The 20,872-nt window shown below is 56.9% G+C and overlaps 1 protein-coding gene across 1 annotated transcript in view; it reads right to left on the reverse strand.

Annotated features, from left to right (window-relative positions):
* Positions 1 to 20,872, reverse strand: part of AGRN (agrin) — a gene marked incomplete at its 5' end in the record, with an annotated part of 124,487 nt that overhangs the window by 45,249 nt on the left and 58,366 nt on the right. Inside the window, one exon of the mRNA XM_082328862.1 lies at positions 18,200 to 18,247. Within this exon, the coding sequence (XP_082184988.1) occupies positions 18,200 to 18,247 (48 nt within the window). The remainder of the gene's footprint in view (positions 1 to 18,199; positions 18,248 to 20,872) is intronic.

Genomic DNA, 20,872 nt, shown 5'->3' on the forward strand with positions numbered 1-20,872 from the left:
TCCAACCCCACTACAGACACGGAGGAGCGTCCCCACGTCTCCAAAAAGCACTTGCTCTGCCCGGGGCCCCTCTGCTCAAGTCTTGTGAGTCCTCCACAACACAACGGGTTTTCTGCTAACCAGCAAGAGAAAGGAAAGTCAAGAAATGGAGAAGAAAACATCTCGCCTGTCCCAGTGTTGGGACAGATCGTCGCCCCCCGCCACACACATTGCTTTATTCATCGCCGTTTATGCAAAGCAGCTGAATCACGTGGCTGGTGTCTCTCTAAAGGAGATGCACGAATCTCTTTATCACATCCACTAATCAGAGCAGTCAGCACAGCCCAGTTCAGCATCTGAATTGCTAATGTGGTAGGAAATGTAATTCTTCAGTTGGAGGGAGGAAGGCAGAGGACAAGTGTCTCCAGACTCAGTGGTCTGCAGGTGAGACAGCGAGAGCAAGAGATGCCAGAGCTTTCTGCCCGGCGGTTCCTGCCACGGGCACAGCCCTACACTCACACGCACACCGCCGCGCAGGTACGCAGGCACACGCAGGCGGGCGTGCACCGCACACCTGCTGCACCACCCTGCACGCACAGCCGCTGCGCCAAGTGCGGGCCCTGCGCCGGCAGCCGCCGCACCGCTACTGCGCCCAGGTGCAGCGGGCACCTCCCGCCGCCTCCGGGTGCACCTTACCGCCCCGCGCCCTCCTGCGCACCCAGCATACGTTAGAAATGGAGACTGACCTACATAATGAGAGAAAAAGAAATCATAAAAGGCAAAATAAAATGCTTGACAGCGGCTCATTTGCACTTCAATTCCCGAGCGTTTGCCTTTGACTGCCTTGAGATTTTGAGCTCATATGCACAGCAACAATGCACCACTAAGAGACTAATATAATCAAATAAAAAAGACCTCTCTTTCTCTCCTGCCCAATATCTAAAAGCAATTCATCATTTTTATGAAGCGCTCTGGATAGTCTCTCCTGCTCTTTCCATGGCTGCTCTTTCTCTCTCTCTCTTTTTTTTTTAAATGCAGATGAGCCTGTTGAGCTCTGAGATCAGAGGGTGCAGGGGAGGTGTGAAAGCGAAGAATGTGAAATGCAGGACAAGCGGGGATTCATCCCGGTCCCCCCCCCCGCCCCGAGGCGCAGGTCCATGGAGCAGAAGTGTAACTGTGGAGTGCATAATCAGCTGCCAGTCGCAGGGGAGGCAGAGATGGAGCTGTCTTAGCTACCAGACCTACAGAAGGCAAGGGAAGGCAAGGGAAGGCAAGGGAAGGCAAGGGAAGGCAAGGGAAGGCAAGGGAAGGCAAGGGAAGGCAAGGGAAGGCAAGGGAAGGCAAGGGAAGGCAAGGGAAGGCAAGGGAAGGCAAGGGAAGGCAAGGGAAGGCAAGGGAAGGCTAGGGAGCTGGTGTGTGCAGCAGATGCAGGATGCAGAGTCAGCCTGGAGCGGAGTTCAAGCAGGTGCCTGCTCAAAGGCGAGGGGGCGAGAGGTGCCTGTCTGAAGGCACTTGTCTTCAGGACACACTGACCCAGGTTCAGCAGCACACTTGCAGATAGGGAAACCAAGGTGGGAAGCACGTCCAGGGTTTCCAAGTAGGTGTCAGGGACAGTTCTCTCCTTTCTTGAGCTCTTCTGTTCTTGTCTTTTGCCTCAGAGCACTGGAAAGGAGCCTCACACATCCAAGGCGAGGGCTTCTGAAGCGAATGGCCAACCCAGGTCTCATCCCACCCAAACTGAGGAAGTTTTCAGTGGGACCCAATTCAGGGCAGCACCAAGCACTTCAAAAACCCTGTCCTAAGGCACTTTTTGCTATTTTCGGGTGCGTTCCTTCCCCCACAGCTCATGCACCAACAGCACTTTTGCCTTCAGTCCCCTGCCATCCGTTTCTCCTCCCAGACCTCGCATCTGCAGCAGCCAGCCTGCAAACCTGGCAGGAAAAAGCTTTCAGCACTGGACAGGACTTCTGAAGAAGTTATAACATCGCTGATGGTTTTGACTCTTCTTCAAAGAAACTTTTAAAATTGTTCAGATGTGGAGCCAAACTGGGGCTCGTCACCTTTTAAGTGATCCTGCCTGTAATGGCTTTGCCCGCATATATTTAAGTATCTCTTCATCTGAAGTGATAAAAGCATTGGTAAATGACAAAAAGGCCACAAAGTATTACAAAGTTAATTGGGTCAAGGCACAAAAAGAAAACTGGTATGTTATCAGAATTGAAGTTTCAGTCTATCCTTGCCCCCAGAATCGTATTTCATAAACACATTAGGGACATAATAGGCCAATACGTAAACAAAAGAGATGATATAAAGGGTATTTATTTACCTCCTGTTCTGCATCAACTGAGTGTTGTAGAAGTGAGCTTTTACAGCACCGGTGTTTGACAGACACCTTCCCACTCCCTGCCAACGAGCTCTGTCCCCAGGAGAGAACCTTGCCCATCGCCGTGCCTCAGAGCTAATCCCGACACAAGGGGATGGCCCAGCACCCCACGGACGCCCAGGCAGGACGGACAGCAGGGCTATGGCAGGGTGCAAGCCCCAAACACGGTGCTTCGGTCCCTCCTGCGGATCAGGACCCAGCTTCACTGAGTTTCAGTGATCAGGCTGAGAAGCAGACAAAGCGAGAAAGAAAAATGCTTCAAACTAGAAACAAATTGTGACAAGCAAATTGGTTGTTTAAGTTTCTTTCACTTCTAATCATCGCTGGTGCTACTGGTGAAGAAGCTTATTTGTTCACAGCAGATGATTCTGAAAACTCACCCATCCAATGCTGTGATGCAGTTGGATGATGCAAGCTCAGAACGCCAACAAGAATAAAACAAAATGCCTTAATTCCCCTGCCAGACCCAGGAGATGAAACAGGTATATTACGCCTGCTAAGATGACTCAACCCAACAAACTCTGCAAAGGATGAAATTCAGAGGCAGCTTCCTTCTTCCCCAACATATCTCTCTCTCTCTCTCTAATTTAACCTGGGAGGATGCAAGAAGCATAACCACCACTGACATGGAAGGAATAAAAGTTGAGAAATTAGAAGCAAAAAGAAGAGGCTATCAGCCCAGTTCCAGGGCACTTGGCACTGACCAAGCCTTCACATCTCATTTCCCATGCAGAGCCACTACAGACAGAACCGCTTTGCTGGGTCTGGGCAGAAGGCAGCAGTAAGCGAGGCACAAAGCGCTCTTGTCCTTACGCTTGTACACGACAGCCCGAATAAACTCCCAGCAGCAGATAAAGCGTACACAAGCGCAAGGACCTCTTAAATTTGATTCCCAACAGCGCTGGTGAAGACGGTGCTATTAAAAGCACCCCACAAGCAAGGGGCTGCAGATCGCTCTCTATTCTCAGCACCGCTGCTATTTCAGGCACCCAGGGCTGGGCCCTGCTCCACTGGGCGTCAGGCCAAGATAGCACAAAGGGACCAGCCTTGCCTTCATGCTCCCGAGCTTGAGAGGAGACGGGGCAGACAGGAGTGCAGAGATGGTGCTCGCCAGCACGGCGAGGAAATCATCTACCTGCCCACCCGACCGGGACGGGCACCAGAGACCAGGGGCGCGCAGATGGCCTGCCTGCTGCCCCTCTGGTGACATCTCTACACCACCACCAGGACAGCGACCGCACATTTTCCTACCGGTGTGCCTTCTCCATCACCCGACAGACATGCCAGGGCAGGGCTTGGTCTCAACCGAGCCCAAAGGCTGCCTTATCCACAGCAACACTGCAGCTGGAGGCTTTTGAGCCAGCTATGATGGACACCTCTGCAGGGCGGACACTGGAAGGCAGTGGTGAACCCGAGTCAGCGTGAGCTTGCAACAGATGGAGTCCCTGCTTGGGATGTCGGAGGCTGCAGCCTATTGTGCCTGTCCCCCGGTCGCAGAGGGGAGGTGGGATCTCTCAGCACTTGTTCAAGACCGTGCTTCAAAACTATCTACAAAGCGCACGGCAAGGCTGTGCAGCAAGATCAGAGAGCAGACTGGATCTAAAGAGAAGCACGGCTCTGGTTAAATCATCCTAGCGCTGCAGAGACGAGGCGCAGCAAGGCATTTGGCAAACAATGAGAGCAGCACTTGTCTGGAGCAGAAAAAAGCTACAGCTAGGAGCTGACCTTTCCCAAACCTCCCGAGCCGCCGAAGATGAGGGAGAGAAACAGCTAAAGCGAGGTATCTATACAACACTTGAGCAAGCTGTACAGAACAAAAGGGAGGGCTTGGGCTTATTGTAACCACGCTGAATACCAGCCAAGCCTCTCCATGTCTCTTAGCAGCACTGGAGCAGAAACAGGATAATAAATAACAATAACAACAACAATAATAATAAAAAAGTGCACTTGTTGGAGAGGAGGGGAACAGCAAAAGGTGTTGCTACAAATAATTCATGGCACCGTGCTGCCCGCCACAACAGAGTCAGCATGACCCCATGGGTGGGCAGAGCAGTCTCCTCTCCCTCTGCAGCCCCAGGCTGAGCCTGCAAAAGCAGGAAAGGCTTTTAGAAGAGATCAAGGCTAGGGAAAAGACCTGACTGGGTTCAGAGCCTCGCTCCAGCTCAGATACGCTATGCTCTGAGGCTCTACCTTGCGTCCCGCAGTGACCGTGGGCAGACCTCGCCTGGCCGGGGGGCTCGCAGCGCGGGGTGTTCACAGAAAACGCTGGGGTGAGAGGGGATGGCTCCTCCCAAAAGGCAGAGGGGCAGGGGCACCAGCCAGGCACAGCAACCAAGCAACAGAAGGCACCTATGGAAACACCTTCCCCGGCCTGCCAGTGGTCCTCTGGACCGATGCACGGGAGGCCAGGGTGGGATGCCTGCACCAATGAACCACAATTTCTTCTCGAAAAGGGGAGAGATGACAAGCTGAGAGGAGCCTCTGGCAGCCTGTCTATGCTGGCAGCTGAAACTGGGGTGGGAAGAGGGAAAGTCAGGGTTGCAGAGCGCTTCTTACTGCGGTCTGGGCCCAGAGCTGCTGGCATTCATCAGAACGGAGCCATTCCTGCAGAAAGAACGACTACCCATCGCACCAGGTGTAACGACACCGGTTCAGATCCAAGCCTGCTACCCCATCCATGACACTTCCTCAGGCAGCCCCTAATTAGCACCAGGGAGGGTGCAGGATGCTTCATTACCAGGGAAGCCCCTGCCAAGGTTCAGCTCAGCATTTCCCAGAGCAGGCTGCGCGGGCACAGGTGGCTGGTACTGCACGAGTAGCTGCCAGGGCAGATGGCACCAGCTCCACCTCCTTGCATCCAACAGTGCTTGCAGATGCCCAAAACGGCTGGAAGCACAGCTGAGAATAGGACAGCTCCACTGTGGCCAAAAGAGAGGGCCAGAGCCACAGCGAGAATGGCTAGGAGCCACCGAGGCCCCTCGCACGCAGCTCTGCTCTGCAGAGAGGTGCAGGAGTTGGCGTGAGGCTGCAGGCAGCTCGGGAGCAGGCTGCTGCTGAAGTAAAGGCCCTGCCTGAGCTGAGCTCAAAAGACTGGGCCAAACAAAGATGCTGCACAGCACTATGTATACTGGCCCATCCTGGTGCACTCCCGGGCCAGAGCTGGCAAGGCTATTCTGCCAAGTGAGAGCCCGTGACAATATGTGTATGCAAAGGGCTTGCTCTGTGCCTCAGCAACCCCCTCTCTCCCCGCCCCAACGCACAGGTTTGCTCTGTGCCCTCCTTCAGTCCCTTGCATCCTAAAAAAATGCAGCAAGTTGCGTGCTGCCCTCCCCAGCCTGGACCTCCACCCCTCTCCCAGCTGCCGGTTCTGGCCATGCCGCAGTTTGCACCAAGTGCTCCAGGTAGAGCTCTTGGGTGAGCTTCTCAATCCATCCCAGCCTTCTTCCGAGCCTCCTGGACCGGAGCAGTGAGGACAGGCAGCCGGCTGCAGGCAGGGAGGGTGGAGAGCAGCTTCAGCTGCCAGCTTCAGAGCTTCCAGCTCCAACTCCCCATCCAGTTCTGCGCCTCGGTTCTCCCGTTTACAAAAATGCGGATAATAATAATCACCAAACCCCCAATGTCAGTAGGTAAATAGCTCAATATAAGTAGTAGGGATTAATAACAAGCTAGCTTTGTCAAGTGCTTTGAGATCTTGAGGTGAAGAGCTCTATCTAATAAGCCCCAAGCATTCACATTAAAATGTTTCTCCAGCTTAATAACAATAATCATAAATGTAATGTCAAAATTGCTCTTTTCCACCATACAGAAAAGAAAAAAATGCTACTGGAGCAGCTTGCTGATTGCTTATTGCACCCCGCCAGGCCCTCTGCAGAGCGTGCCTGTCTGCCTGCCCGCCCCGCGCTCCCCGGCCACGCAGCCGGGCCACCGAGAGCAGCACCTGAGGGGGCTCTGGCGGGCACACGCTTCCCCCCCCAGAACCGAAGCTTTCTCCTCGGCAGGAATCTTGCCAAGGGAGGAGGAAGAGGAGGGCCCTGAACACCCACGGAGGAGGAGGACGCCGGGAAAATGCGCAGGCGACTCCTGGCAGCTCCCCCCTCCCCAGCCAGGCCTGCCTGCTGAAGGCAGAACGGGTTTGCCAGCCTGGACCCGCTCCAGATCCCAGGGGAGGCCATCCCTTCTCCAAACAGGCCGAGAAAAACAATCAGAAGAGCACAGCCAGAAACTTGATTACAGCTCACGGGTGGGAGATAGGGGGTGGGAGATAGGAGGGTGGGATGTACCTGCTTTCATGGCTTAAAATGTCTCCAGTGACAGGAATGGGGTAGGAGAGAGGAAAGGCTAACAACGCACGACAGCCACACTGCCACGCTCCAGACAGACGGAGCCACGAGCAAGGGACGGTGCAAGGGCAAGGAGCAAGGGCTGCAGGCAGGAGATGGAGAGGGAAAGACACTTTTCTGCAGCACGCCCAGGAAGGTCAGGGCAAACTGCACCTCTGGGCACCCACTAGCAGCTGAACCGCTGGCACTGGGCGTTCTCGTTCACAGAAAGAGCCTGAAATTGAAGAATGAGGATGTCTGTGCCGAACGTGCAAGGTGGCTGCCTTTTAATCTAATGCTACTGGATTAAAAACTTTCCCTCTCTGGAAAGCAGGGGGTGCTCCCCTGCTAAAGCCGTTTAAAGCAGACTGGACTGGGGAACACAAAGTGGAGAGCAGGCCTGAACTGGCTAGGCTGGGCAGCAGAGGGGAAAAAGCTGTGATGCTTAAATACATCTTTTCAATCCCTAAATGGGCATCGAGCTGACGTGCACCTCTGCATCCCACCTACCACCGTTCCCAAGGATGGGGAGGTCACTTAATGGGCCACCCTAGTGATTTGTCCTGTCCCAAATCCTGCCTCAGAGCAGTCACTCTTAAATACCGAGGTCAGAGAGGAGAAGGCACCGTCACAGCGCAGGCAAAAGCCACGGAAGACGCTGGACAGCGGCCTGGGAGCCCAGCGGGCTGGGGGAGCAGCGGCCGCGCTGAGCAGCGTGGACAGTTCCTCAGCCAGAAGACAAGAAGCACAAGCGAGGTAGTAGCAAGCGAGCAGACGTCATAGCAAAGGATGAGGGCATGTGAACAATAAGCACCATGGGCCGAGGTCGAGCCTTCCTTCTGGAGAAGGACAACCTGAGCGAGCCTGCCCTGCTGCCAGCCACTACGCCGGGACAGCGCTGGTGCGAAAGGCAGGGGAAGCAAAGGGCAGGGCAGAGCCGCTTTTGGGGCTTCCTTGTGCCGAAAGGACAGAGGGAAACGCAAGGCCCCGGGGACGGAGCCGTGCGCGTGTGTCAGGACAGCGAAGGCCGGCATTAATTCTGCATGAGCGCGAGGTGCCCGTTGCCATGGAGACCGGTTAGGCTGGCGCTCCAGCCCAGACTCTCACCCGTGCACATTTACTCCTCTTCCCAGGCCCACCCTCCCTGCCATCGATATTAATTGCATCAGCCAGGGCTTGCTCAGTGAGGGAGAAGGAGCCGCCTGCCCTGCTCAAAGGCCTCCGCTGAGGGGCTGGGAGAGCCACACGCGGCACCGGCAGCAGAGCCGGGGTGTCCGCCCCACGGCCCCGGCTAAACGCCGCTCGGCACCTCCCAGGCCACGCCGAGATCGGCACCAGCTCTCCCGGGAAAGAAACGCAGAGCCGTCGGATCATGTGTCCTTAACACCACCCTGCTTAACGCAGGCACTTTTGCTTGGAGCCCCTACTGCTGCTCTGGCTGTGCCAGAGCAAGATTGATTTGCAAGAGTGACTTTGGTGTTTTAAACCCAAGAACACGACGCTTTCAACTCCTCCCTGCTCCCAGGGGTAGGGGCACGCTAGTCCTCGAGCCACAGTTTTGCCCATCTTCACCCCCTTCGTGCCCTGTCCCTGCCTACCGCACGGGACAGCGACTTCACGCAATGCCACTGCCGTGAATCTGGAAAGCTGCAGTTAGCCTCACTGAGCAGCAGCAGGCCAGGGGCAAAGGCTGGCTAACGGCGCTGCCAGCACCCCTGCGTACAGCCCAACAGGTACCAAAGGGGACGGGGAAGGCAGCACCCCTCCTCGCTCATCAGGATTGTGCGCATTTATTTCTACAGTTTAGCCGCAGAGCTGAGCTACGCTGCAGCTGCAAATCTGCGGTCGCCAAAAGGCCACAAGAACCTCTCCAGAACAAGTCCCCAGACCACTTAAAGTTTTCAAGCCGATGCGTTCAAAGGATGAAAGGTCCTTAAGAAGCTGAGAGAACAGTAGGCATCCACCATCCAGTTCGGGAGCCTCTGTGATGCTCACAGCTCACCAAGGATCTTGCTTGCACAGCTCCACACATGACGGAGACCTCCGGGAAAGCAGGTATCTCCTCCTGAGACCGCAGCGTGATAGTTCAGCACCCCCAAACACTCCTGTGTCACACGGGGAGACAGCGAGGGGAAGCCCACAAAGGTGGTCATCACCAACCGCAACCTTTGACAGCACAGCTGCCTGAAAAAACTTTGCACTTCTAAAAGCCACCACAACAGAAATCCAACCTGTGAGCAGTCCGGTGCCTTGCAGGGCTGACACCGGCCGCGCGGGCAGCACAGGCCAAGGCAGACCAAGGAGGAGCGGGAGGAGAGCTGAGTACACAGGCTGTAACTGGGGGTCAGGAGGGGTGGGCAGCAAGGAAAAAAGCTGATCAGTTGGAGGATCTAAAAGCAAAAGCACGTGCTGGAGGCGGAGAGATGGTGGTGAGCAAGGCGAAGGCAGTGCGGGGGGCGGGCAGGGCAGGGTGGAGCAGGGAGGAGTTGAAAGCATCGTGGGTTTGGGTCTAAAACATTAAAGTCACTCTTGCACATCAAACATCATCTTAAAAGACTCTCTCATTAATCTGTCACGAGCCCCCCGCAAGAGCAGCTCTGAGCAGACTGTCACGGCTCCTAATCACTGGAAGAATTCATCAGCCTCCATCGGAGAGAGGAGCAGTTTGGAAACGCGCTCCACAAGGGATGCGAGCGAGAAGCCAGCCTCAGCAGCAGGCTCCCGCTGCCCTGCCCGCACACCCCAGCGCACGCAGATCCACCCAGCCTCGCCACAGAGCGGGAATCTGCCCCGAGGAGCCACGCCGCAGCAAAACACCCAAAGCTCAGCGCACACAAAGAGCGCACCCAGCTGGGATGGCAGCCCGTACGTAGCCCACGCGAGGGAGGAAGGCAAGGGCAAGAAAAAAATACTTGGATTGTTTTAACCTGCTCCCACCTGCCTGCAGAGGCCATGCTCTGCAAAACAGTGTTTACAAATCAGGGAGATTAGAGAGCTCAGCAAGGGAAGGAGGGCTGCAGCAGCCTCTGGACACCCACGGGGAGAGACGGCTCCTCCCCAGCCGCAGCAGGTCCAAAGGCAGCACTCAGCTGCACGGTCGGCAAAGCCAGCACACCGCCCTTTGCCAACCTTTCCCAGGCCGCCGGGCACTCTGCAAGGTCTGCTCACGCTCTTTGCACAGAGCTTGCTCCTACCCTGGGGGTCTCAGCCAGCTTCACGCCTCCTGCTGCCCTTTGCTCTCCCTCTGCACTTCATACGAAGTACTAAACGTAGCGACCGCATCCCTAAGCCACGGGGTCTGCGCTCAGCGCGTCCTCCCCTTGGCTGCACGCTGCCTCCCACCGCACAACAGCGAGGCTCCGTGTGTCACTGCGACCTCGGGGCACGTTCCTACAAAAACAAGGTTTGCTTGGCACGAAAGCCTCTGCCACGGCACGGCACCAGGCAGTGTTCGCAGTGGGCTAACTCGGGAGCCGGTAGCGATACGCTAGTTCTCCCTGAAAGGTATCACGCACCAACTTCAGCACGACACGGCCAAGGGGAAGGGGAGACAAAGGAAGACAAATGCGGTTTCTTTGCCACAACACCAGAAGGACCGCCTTGGGAGATGTGAGGCAGAGATGTGGGGAGAGCGAGGCAAGCTTGGCGACCTGCAACCTTAGCAAGGACCTGATACAGGGAAAACCAGGAACACCTTAGCAGCTCTCCCATCTACTCCTCCTCTAACACTTAAGTCACGTAACATGAAAGTGCATAAATTGATCCCCAAGAGAAAGCTCAAACCTCACTGTAAATGGAGAAGAAAATGCTCTCAAGAGATCAAAAGTGGTGTCTAATAACTGCTGCTACCTTATCTACCGCTCAGCTTTTGAAGAGCTATGTTTAGCATCTCTCCTCTCTCCAGAGCAACCCCGAAGCAGCCTGAGCTGGTTCGGCTGAAGCACGCTTCGCTGTGGTGCTCAGGATGCGGACCCCGGGCAGGGAAACCATTGCTCCCGCTGCGGCAGCAGGCGAGGAAGCCAGGCTGGGCCGTGGGGCGAGTGCATGGGGACGAAGCTCCACAAGCAGACCCCAGTCCTGGCTCCTGAGCTGTTGCCTCACTGCCATAGGGTGCAAATATGAGCAAGAAAAGAGGAAGGGGAAGCCAAAGACCTAACCACGGTGACTTCAGTGCAGGACCCCCTGGGCCAGCTAGGGGATGGCCACCTTCACCCTGGAGGCACGAACTGCCCAGGATCCTGGGGCAAACAGAAGAGCACCCTGGGTCACCCACTGCACCCCGAGGAGGCAGTGGGTGCAAGCACCGTACCAGCACTGCAGTAGGTCAGCGTTTCAGCCTGTGCTGCAATGAAGTCTCAGAGAAGGAGCAGGCACTATGTAATTAAAAGGAAGCAGCTGCTGAGAAGCCTGGTACAGAAATTTCACCTTGCGCAGAGAGAGTGATTTTCTTCTGTTCCGTGATGTGTGACAAGACTTCCCACCACGCTCCGATGCTCCCCGTCCCTCCCTGCTCAGCATCGCCAGCCTCGGCCCAGCCGCCCACCGGCTGACACAGAGGTGCAGAAAGACGCTCACGCCGCTGGAGCCAGCGGCCGGCTGGGCTCTGTCCGTCTGCCTCGGGGACACGCTACCCCAGTGCCACGCGGCGGGGCGTGCAAAGCTCCCCCTGCTCCCCACCGTGCTCCTCCGCACGTGGCCTCGGCAAAGGAGTCGCTCCTCAACACAACGGGGCTTGTAAGGGGAATACTGACAGCACGATCAAGCAGGAGAGCATCTCCCCTGAGCCGCCGTGGCCCTGGGGCAGCCCGTGCCCCAAACACACGTGCGTCCATGGAGCACCTTCCTCGCACACGCCTGTTCCACTTCTCAACACAGAGAGGAGAGGTCACTGCAGCCCAGCAGCCACTGTGGGCCTGCAAGGAGCACCAGCAAGGCTTAACGTCAGCCCTGCTGTCCGTCAGCATTTGCTACGCGGGGAGCTGACACGGGTGGACACCACGGCCCGAGGCCGTAGCGAGAGGGATTACTGCTGGAGCTGATGGCTGCTGCAAGTCAGCTCCCGACATTTCAAACCGCACGCGTGGGACAGGGCTGCGGCTGGGAAAAGCGTGAGTGCGAAAGGAAGAGAGCGTGGGGTGATCAGAAAAGACCAAGGGCTGCAAAATGCATCTGTAGGCAGACAAAAAAAGACAGGTCTGCAACACCTTCCCATTCTACCGAGATCAGCCCCGCCACAAAGCCTGCGCTATGAATTCATTTTGCGGCATCCAAGTCTTATATTGGCTTGTGTCAAAAGAGAAATAGGCTGGGATTAGCAGCCAAAGCCAGCGGGGTGTTCCAGTACTGCCACACACAAAAGGAAAAAAATTGAAGGGCTTGTGTTTTATTTTAAGTTATATTTCATGGCTCTCTTCCCAGGGCGGTCAAGTGTCCCCTGCCCTGTCCCCCTGAGCAGGCGCAGAGCTGCCCAGAGAGCCACCTGGCTCCTTCGAGAAACCGAAAGCCCGAGGCTGCCTCCCAGTATTCCCTCCGACAGGGACTGGAGAAGGAAGGGCTCAGCAGGAATCCGGCGGCGGGAGGAGGGCACGGACAGCACACACGTCTCCCGAGGTGTGGGCCAGCCCCAGCCTTCTCCCCACCAACGCACTGCAAGGTTTAACCGGGTAACCTCAACAAGGGGTTTTAGGGCTGCAGGTAGGCTGTGGGCAGCAGGCGTAACTAGGCAGAGCAGGCAAGGCGAGGTGAGCACCTTACGTGATTTCTAAGCCCAAGGCAATTATTTCCCCCTCACTACATCCGTGCCAATATGTTACTGGCCAGAGGAAGCTGTTCATCAGAATTACAGGATGTTAATTAAACAATCAAATAAAAGGAAGAAACATCTTCCCCTGAAGAAGTATGAAACAAAAGGAGCAAGACCAGGACCTCCGATACGCAGCTGCTGCTCAGGCACAGCCAGGGCTCCGTGCCGAGGAGCACCACAGCCCTGCGCAGCCTGGTCAAGTCTCCCTGCACGCTGCCTCCCCGCGCCCGGGCATCCCCTCCTCCACTGCCAACGCACGCAGACACAGGGCTGGAAGAGAGCAGAGAGGTGGTGAAACACCACTTCCCCACACCACTTGGCTGTCCCTAGCAGAACAGTTCCCTTTGCAGGGCGGCAAGGCACATGCACCCTCCAGGCTCTCCTGCTGCCTCGGCACAGCCAAGGTAACGCTCAGTCTGTCCAAATTCATTGAGTCATCTACAGGTGGGGAGCAGTTCCTAACATCCCCGGCACAGATCAGATGCTCCGTAACACGTGGCACCATTTGCACCCCATGAAGGCAGAGCTGGCCACCAGCAGGGACGCGGGGAACCAGTCCTCGCAACGCTGCGGTGGCTGGCTGTCTCTTCATGGCAGAGGGGACGCTATCTGGAGAGGGAGAGCCCCATCGGAGGGGAAAGGGAGCTGGACCTGACGAGGCAAAGCCATAACAGGGTGCTGAAGGGAGGGCAGCCAGGTGAAAGACAATGCCCAGGACTGAGAGTGTTGCAGGATTAATCCACTAACCGATTTCCTATGCAGACCTGAAAAGCCACCTGCACCAGCATTTTCTCTGCCTAACCCCGTGCCTGGACCACTTCTGCAAACGCTGTATTTATGGGGCTGCCAGGCAAAATAAAGCATTTTTCCCATATATAATTTCTCAGATGTCCTCATCTCATGCATCACTGCTGCTTTTATGCATCCATAAATAACCATTTAGCACCACTCCCTTGGCCTGGTGCGACAGGTTGGGCCAGCATCACTCTATCCATGCTCACCAAAAGGACATGGGTGTCCAGCCCTCTCAGCCTTCTCGGACGTTTCCAAACCCAGCAGAGACAGGACCTGCAGCTGGTTGGTGCCATTAACACACCTGCAAAGGTGCATGGCTGCCAGCAAAAGGGCTGGCTCCCCCCACCCTGGTGAGCTATCGTGACTCCCTATCCATGAAGGATGCTTGCTCGAGACAGGCTGAAGCAAGACGTAGCTCTGAGATTAGGACTCACTCCTGCGCTCGATCCAGAAAGCTGCTGGGGCCAGCCAGAAACCCAAACCTGCCAGACCAAAGAGCTGGTGATGGCACAAGAGGGGGAAACAGCCTGCCCGAGCCTGTGCCGCATCAAGAGGGCTTCTTTCTCCCTAGCAGGGCTGGGAGAGCAGCACGGGCGAAGGGCACTGCCCAGACCCTGCCGGGGAGGCCCCAGCTGCAGCTCACCCCGCATTGCTCCGCTCTCAGCCCATCGCCTCTGCTCTCGGGGAACAGGGAGGAGGCTTGCCCGCACCAGGAACGGGAGCGGAGCGTGGGTGCAGGCACGGTCAGAGCCAAAACTGCCACCAGCAAGGCAGAGCCCTGCTCTCTTCCCCCGGCTCCGACGTCAGCAGGACAGCTTTGTGTCCCACTTGCTGCTCTCAGCTCCGGAGCTGTCTGCTGTTGGCTGTGCCATCGTGCTCCATGCAGACCTCGCTAACAAGTTCCCCAGCTGAGAGGGCTTTCCGCACCCCTGCACAGGACCCGGGGGAGGAGGGTGGCAAGAAGAGAGGGATGATGAGGAGCTGACCCCAAGAACCCGGTGCCTCAACCTATTGATCCACCTGAGCAGGCAGCCCCGCTCTCGCCAGCCTGGCTTCACGGCTCCGAGAGGGCTCATTGTTCTCCCTGCCCTCCGCAGAGCAAACAACAAAAGCAATCTTGCCTCCCGCACGCGACTCCACCAAGGGATGCTGCAAACAAACAGAAATCAAACCTCTCATCACAGATGCTGCAAGAACAAGGAGAGGGGAGGAGGCACCCTCCAAATCCTCCCCCACCATTTATTTCACCCCAGGGGATGCAGGGAGGCCCAGCCCACCCTGCCTGCCCCCTGCACCGCACCTACCAGAGCACTCCTGCCCTGGGGGGCCGCAGCTGAGCCAACATCCACCCCCTCTCCAGCTCCCCGAGCAGACAAGCCCCGAGAAAGGAGAAGAATTAGCCAGCTTGGATGCCACGGGCCAGTCCCTCAGCTGGGGAAAAGGCAGCAGCCTTCATAGAGCACTGCATTTAAGAAAGCCAGGCTTAAGACCTTCTTATAGAGCTTAACAATGCCCTGCCCAGCTGCAGGAATGCCAGCGGCGCAGGAGATCTGGGAGAAAGCCGCGAGTTAACAGCATTAATGGCCTTGTTTCAAAATGAAGCAGAGACCACTCCATAAATCAATCTGTGGCTGAAGAGTTTTCTAGGGCAGAAATTGGTATCGGAAGAAACGGAAGAGATAAACAGCACACGAGTGCTGATTAGAGACACCTCCCTGCTGGCTGGCAAAGTCTTTCACCGCCAGCATCGCTGGAGCACCAGGGGAGCGGTCGTGGCTGCAGCACCTTTTCCGTGTGCAGGACAGGGTCTTTGCAGAAAAGATGCCCGAGGTGCGGGAAGCCACTTCCTTCAGACAAAAACTGAGGTCTCACATAGCCAGGGCAGAGGATGATTTCTGTTTAGCTTTGCATCACTGTTTGGAAGGGGAAAGGACCACAGCAAACCTTCCAATAGCAGGGTTTCCAGATAGAAATACCAAGTTGCAGATCCTCAGCTGGGACCGGTGGGCAGAGATCTGTTGGCTCACGGTGCAGGCTGCCAGCTGGTGGCAACCTACTGCTCGCCGCAGAGCTGTGCGGACTTGTAGAAGATGAGGATCCGGCCCAGAAGATAAAGAGGCAACAATCCTGAAGGAGCCCAGCTGGAGAAGAAGCAATCGAAGGGCCCTGCTGTGCTTGATGCTGGCACTGTCACACTCCCATGCTGGGACACAGTCCCCGCCCCGGAGCACACGCTGCCTGCTGAGACCCACCGAGTCCTCGCCTGCCGCCGGTCGAGGCAGAGACCCTCCCCTGCCTGGCCCTCTCGGACGTGGCTGGTTAGGGGAAGGGAGAAGGGCTGGTGGCTCCCCAGCCAGCCCTCCCGGTCGAACAACCGGGCACAGCTCTCACTAGCCGGCACCTTGTCCCACCCCAAGAGCAAGCCTAGGACAGGAGAGCCACGGCCCTCGCCCAGCAAACCTCAGCCAAATCCCAGCAGTTACAAGGACAAGCGCGACCCCGTCTAAGGCAGTGGACTATACGCAGGACCAGAGCCACATCTCCAAGCCAGCCCAGGCGATGAACACTGCCAGTCCCTCCGGCACAGCAGAAGCAGCAGGGACCAGCCCCTTCACTCCAGGGGGGACCTCTTCCCATGCCCCGGGCTCCCCTCTGCCCGGAAACGCTTCCCGAAGACAACGCGAGGCATTTGCACCGTATTAGACTTGCAAAAGGAGGTGCTTCGTTTGGCAGCCCACCAAGGGTGGTAGTTTTCCATCTCCTGTGGGGACCAGAGATCTTTTGGAGTATGTCATCTGGATGGGCTGGGCTGCTAATATTTTGGAGCCCTAAGCTAGGAGTTACACCTACGTTCGTTTTTATTTTTGCTTTAGATGTCTTCTCTGGTCCAATTATAGATTAATCACATTTTATCTAGCATCCGTTTCTCCCCCGCCTCCTTCCCCACCCCCATCAGAGAAGGAAAGAAAGAAAAAAACAAACGTGTTATTAATTGGCTGCTGTTTTCTGCTGGCTTCTTATCTGTGCATGTGGAACTAGGGAGGCTGGGGAAGGTGACTGAACAGCCTGCCAGCAGAAAGCAGGGCATTTTAAGCCTGATTTTCAGAGAAAACAAAGCTCCTGTGATGACATTATCTGAGTATGTGCTCGCCTGCCTGCATCCAACAGCTTTTAAAGCCATTGACTGATAACGGCATGGCCTCAAAACCCAAAGTTCCTACAGGTCTGTGAAACCAGAAGGCTTTAGTAAGCCCAGAGAAAAGATGTGAGGTGCTGGTGAGTACACTGCTCATCCGACACCAGGGAATCCATAGGTGAGAAGCAATCCATAGGTGAGTGCCATAGGTCGAGGGCAAATGCAAGTCCATAGGAAACCCAGGTGCTGTCCCACCTGCTCCACCAAGGAAGGACCAACAACTCTGGAAGAGGACAAGGAAAGGACCATACTGCCTCGTGACCGGCATGGTGAAAATTTGGGGTTGGGGAGGGAATTGTTCGGAGAGCCCAGAAGCAGAAACTGTAGGACCCAAGCTAGGATGGGAAAGGAAGGAGGGCTGCGTAACGGTCCCCCAGAATTTACGTGCCCACACCCTTTCTGGCCAGGGCAGTGGAGATACCTGATGTCCATCTGAACACCAGCTTCCATTTTGCTCTTGATGCTGATAAAGCTGAAACCTTTTGCCAGCTGGAGCACAAGCGCAACAGATTTTTTTGGTAGCATTTATACAGCGTTAGTAGCTGACTGATCCAAGACTGGATGGGCTGGGATGATTCAACTTTGGCTGCACAGCAGGAACAGTGATTTAATGAACAGCCAACAGCATCTCAGCAACCTCTGCTAGCCTCAAAAATCACCTTTCCCTGACCTGCTCAGCCCACATCCCGCATGCTTGCACTGGACAGATTCCGACCTGCTTTGTGTCCGTTTAACCTCCCGCTGCCGTGCGCCAGCACAGACCACTCCAGTCCTTTCCCAGCAAGACCGAGACCTGCTAAGGCAGCGGAGAGCCCCAGGGAGACACCGTGTCCCCATCGCTCCCCTACGCAGGCGTCCCTCCCTGCTTGGCCCCCTGCTCCCAGGGCAGCGTGGGGGGCAGCAGGGAGGACGCCTGCTGCCCAGGCCACGGCGAGATGCAGCCTCGAGCTCCAGGCTCCACAAGCTGAAACTGGTCACCTCCCTCCCTCTCCTCCCCTGGGTCACTCTGGCGCTACACCAAAAAAACAGAAGGACCAAGGGAGGGACAACACTGTTTCTGGCTATTTGCTCATGCTAACAGCCCACCACCTTCTCGTGGTCTTTCCCTCACCTACGACTCTGCCACGTACCGTAGGCACACATGCCATTTGCTTCCCCCCCTCCGTGCTTGCAGAGCAGCAATCCTTTCTGCACCTCCTTCTGCTTCCCCCCTCCTTTTGCCAACATCCAGGAAGACCCTTGGGGGACAAACACGGAATAGCCACTGGATTCAACACTGCTGCATTTAAGGATAAGGTCCTTTTCTCCAGTCCCCTCCCTTCCACAGCCTCAGCAGATGAAGCAGTAAAGCTCTGCAAACTGGAGCACACGGATCTCATCTCCCTTTCCAGCCCTTCCCCACCTCCACCACAGCTGCCTAGGAAAACCTCTGCAGAGAAAGGGCTGCTGTGCCTCCCAGGGAGCCACGAGGGACAGCCGCTCTCTGCCCTGCCTCCTCGCCCCGGAGGGCCACGCTCCTGCATCCCCAGGGCAGGGGCAAGGGCAGGGCGCGACGCGGTACTGCTCCGGGCACGGAGAGCCGCCGGTCAGCTGCAAAATAGATCACCGGGTCAGGAGGCGCTGCTCCACCGCCAGCTGCGGGAGGCACAACAGGCTCGAGCCATTTGCTCTCAAGTGCATCCTGAGCACAGGAGCCAAGCTCCAGCAAGCAATGGTGTACTTACCATCTCGCGGCGTCGGCGGCGTCTGAGTAAAATAACTATTGGGCTTGTCTGCAAAGAAACAAAAAACACAGGGCTATCAGCAGTTCCTTTTTGCACACTCTCCCTTCCTCCCTCCAGACCTCTGTCCACAGCTCCCCAGCAGCTTTTGGGCCAGCATGCCATTCCTTCAGCACACATGCCCTGCACAAGCAGGCACCGACTCCCAGGGAACGTCCGGGAGGTCCTGCAGCAAGAAGGGAGCAGCAGGAACAGGAGCCAGGAGCCTCGGTTCTCCCACTTGTATCGACGGAGCATCTCTGGCTTGGGATCTGGCAGCAGCCCTCTTCTGCCTGGCAGGCTGGGGCTTGCCTCAGCCCGTCGTGTGCCATTTCACCAGGGCTGCGATGCAAATCGCGCTGCCTGTCACCTCTCGCACACGTATCCACCTGGGCACCGACTCACCAAGCCACTGAGCTGAGTGGGACAGCGGCGGGGAACGCTGCAGCCTCCGAGGCAAGAAGGCAAAGGTGGGGAAAGGGGTAGCCTGGGGCAGCAGAAGGTGAAAGCTCCCGTGGACGTGACCGCAGGTCCCAGAGCAAGGGGGCACAGCCTCGCCACCAGCCAGCCCTCTACATCTGGGTAACCCCTGATGAAGCAGGGGGGCGAGAAGAGTTCCACCCAGGCAGTTAGCTCCACAGACCCTGCCATCCTGAGTGGGAAACACCCGAAAACCAGCATCAAACTGTGCTCTGCTCTCTATTAAGTGATGTGCCCAGGGCAGCAAAGCCAGGCTGTGGCAGAGGACACACCACTCCTTCCTGGCCAGGCTCTTTCCCTACCATCTCCTGGGCCCTGCTCCCACCAGTGCTTTTTAAATGCATTTGTGCGTTTTGCAGTTTTATATAGCTTTTTTTCTAACCACGCAGACACCAGGGGAAGCAATGCATCCCAAAGCTAGGCTGAAGGATTTACCTGCCCTCTAAAGGTTTTTCTCACAGCGGGTGTTTGGTGCTTTCCAGCATCAAGGAGGTCAAAGACACCACTGTGTGATGGAGTCCTGCTCCCCAGGCTGCGCCTAGAGAAAGCCAGGCTTTGGGAGGGCGAGCGCCTGTGCAAGGATGAGGCAACGGAGCACAGTGCCTAGAGCAGCTGGCAATATGTGGATGTACCCACAGCCAAGTGTGCGATCTGCTCAGCCACACCAGGGATCAGACCAACAGCCTAACCACAGGGAAAACTCCTCTGTCTTGCCTCAACCCTCTGCTGATTCTTCAAAGCAAGAGAGCGTATAGAGAGCAGGGATCCTGGAGCAGCCTAGAAGACACATCTCCCACCCATCACATACAGTGACAGAGCCCCCAGGGTTCAGCAGTCTGTAACAAGGGAGCAACAGAAGCCCCTGACCAGGACAGGACTCATAGCAGCCCATCTTTTGGCCCTCACCCCCCAAACAGCCCTGCCGAGATCCCCGCCTCGTAAACAGACTGCCTGCCTCCCCCCCACGAGCATCACCCACGCTCAGACCTCGAGCAGCAGGTCAAGAGACGCAGCATTCCCGGGGTGGGGGGGAAACGGGACACGGGACACAGCGGGTGCTAGCGCAGCCGCGAGCGCACCGTGCACGGTGGGGAGCTGGGGCTGGCCCACGCACACTCGCCTTCACAGCTCCGCTCTGCAATTTTGGGCCAATATCGTCTCAGGGAAAAGTGGGGCAGAGCTGCAGAGCGGGCTGTCGCCTCCCCGGCTTCCACCCAGACAGCAGCAGGGGAGGGATGAGCACCCAAGCGCAGGGCGAAGCCCAGCGTTGGGAGGGCTGCCCCTGCACCAGAGCCCCTAACTCCTGCCTCTCCCTCCCCTGCTCCTCCCGCATGCCTGGGGACACCTACAGTTGTTGAGGAAGAGCAGCACGGCAAATCCCAGCGTCGAGGTGGCCAGGAGGATGAGGCAGATGTTGCATGGGATCATGAAATACCGCACCACCAAGGAGACCTTGTGCTGGTACATCCGATCCCGCTCCAAAGCCCCCGGTGCCATGGGGTACTGGCAAGCCGTCATGCTCGGCTGTCACGCTGCGGGCCAAAGCTCAACCCGCCGCCGACCCATCCAAGGCAGAGTAGCCACAAGGCTCACATGGATCCCTCTTCCCCCCTTCCCGGTCGTCTTCAGCAGCTGCAAGACCTAAGTTTTCCCAGCGGTTCCCATCCTCCACTCGCAGGAGGGCAGGGCGGGCCAGGGGCACCTTCAGGAGCAAGAGTTTGTCCCCACAGCTGCCATCTCAGAGGCACAGCGTAGGGGTCAGGTCCGAGCCCGCTCCAGAGGGACACCCGCAGTCCTGTGCGCAGCAATCCCTCTTCCAGCCCGGGACGCGTCAATCCACGCCTGCCCGCAGAAAGCAAACTAAGCAACCCCAGGCAAAAGTGCTGAGAGCTCAAGTTCTGCGGCCAAGCCCACCGGGACGGGGACGAGCTGCTACCAGCACGGGAACAGCACCAGCACCAACACACGACGGCTCCCAAGAGCAGGGCTGGGACAGAGGTGGCGCGAGGGGCGCCGGCACAGGACCCCTCCGCTCAGGCTCGCCGCTTCGGCAACATCCGTATCCTCTTGGTGGGATGGGAGGGGAGGTCTCGCCACCCCAGCGGCGTGCAGCTGCCTCTCGGCTCCCCACTCAGGCTCTGCACCAGCCTTACTCCA

This window comes from Platalea leucorodia, assembly GCF_965183815.1.
Source record: "Platalea leucorodia genome assembly, chromosome: 17".
Taxonomy (NCBI): Eukaryota; Metazoa; Chordata; class Aves; order Pelecaniformes; family Threskiornithidae; genus Platalea; species Platalea leucorodia.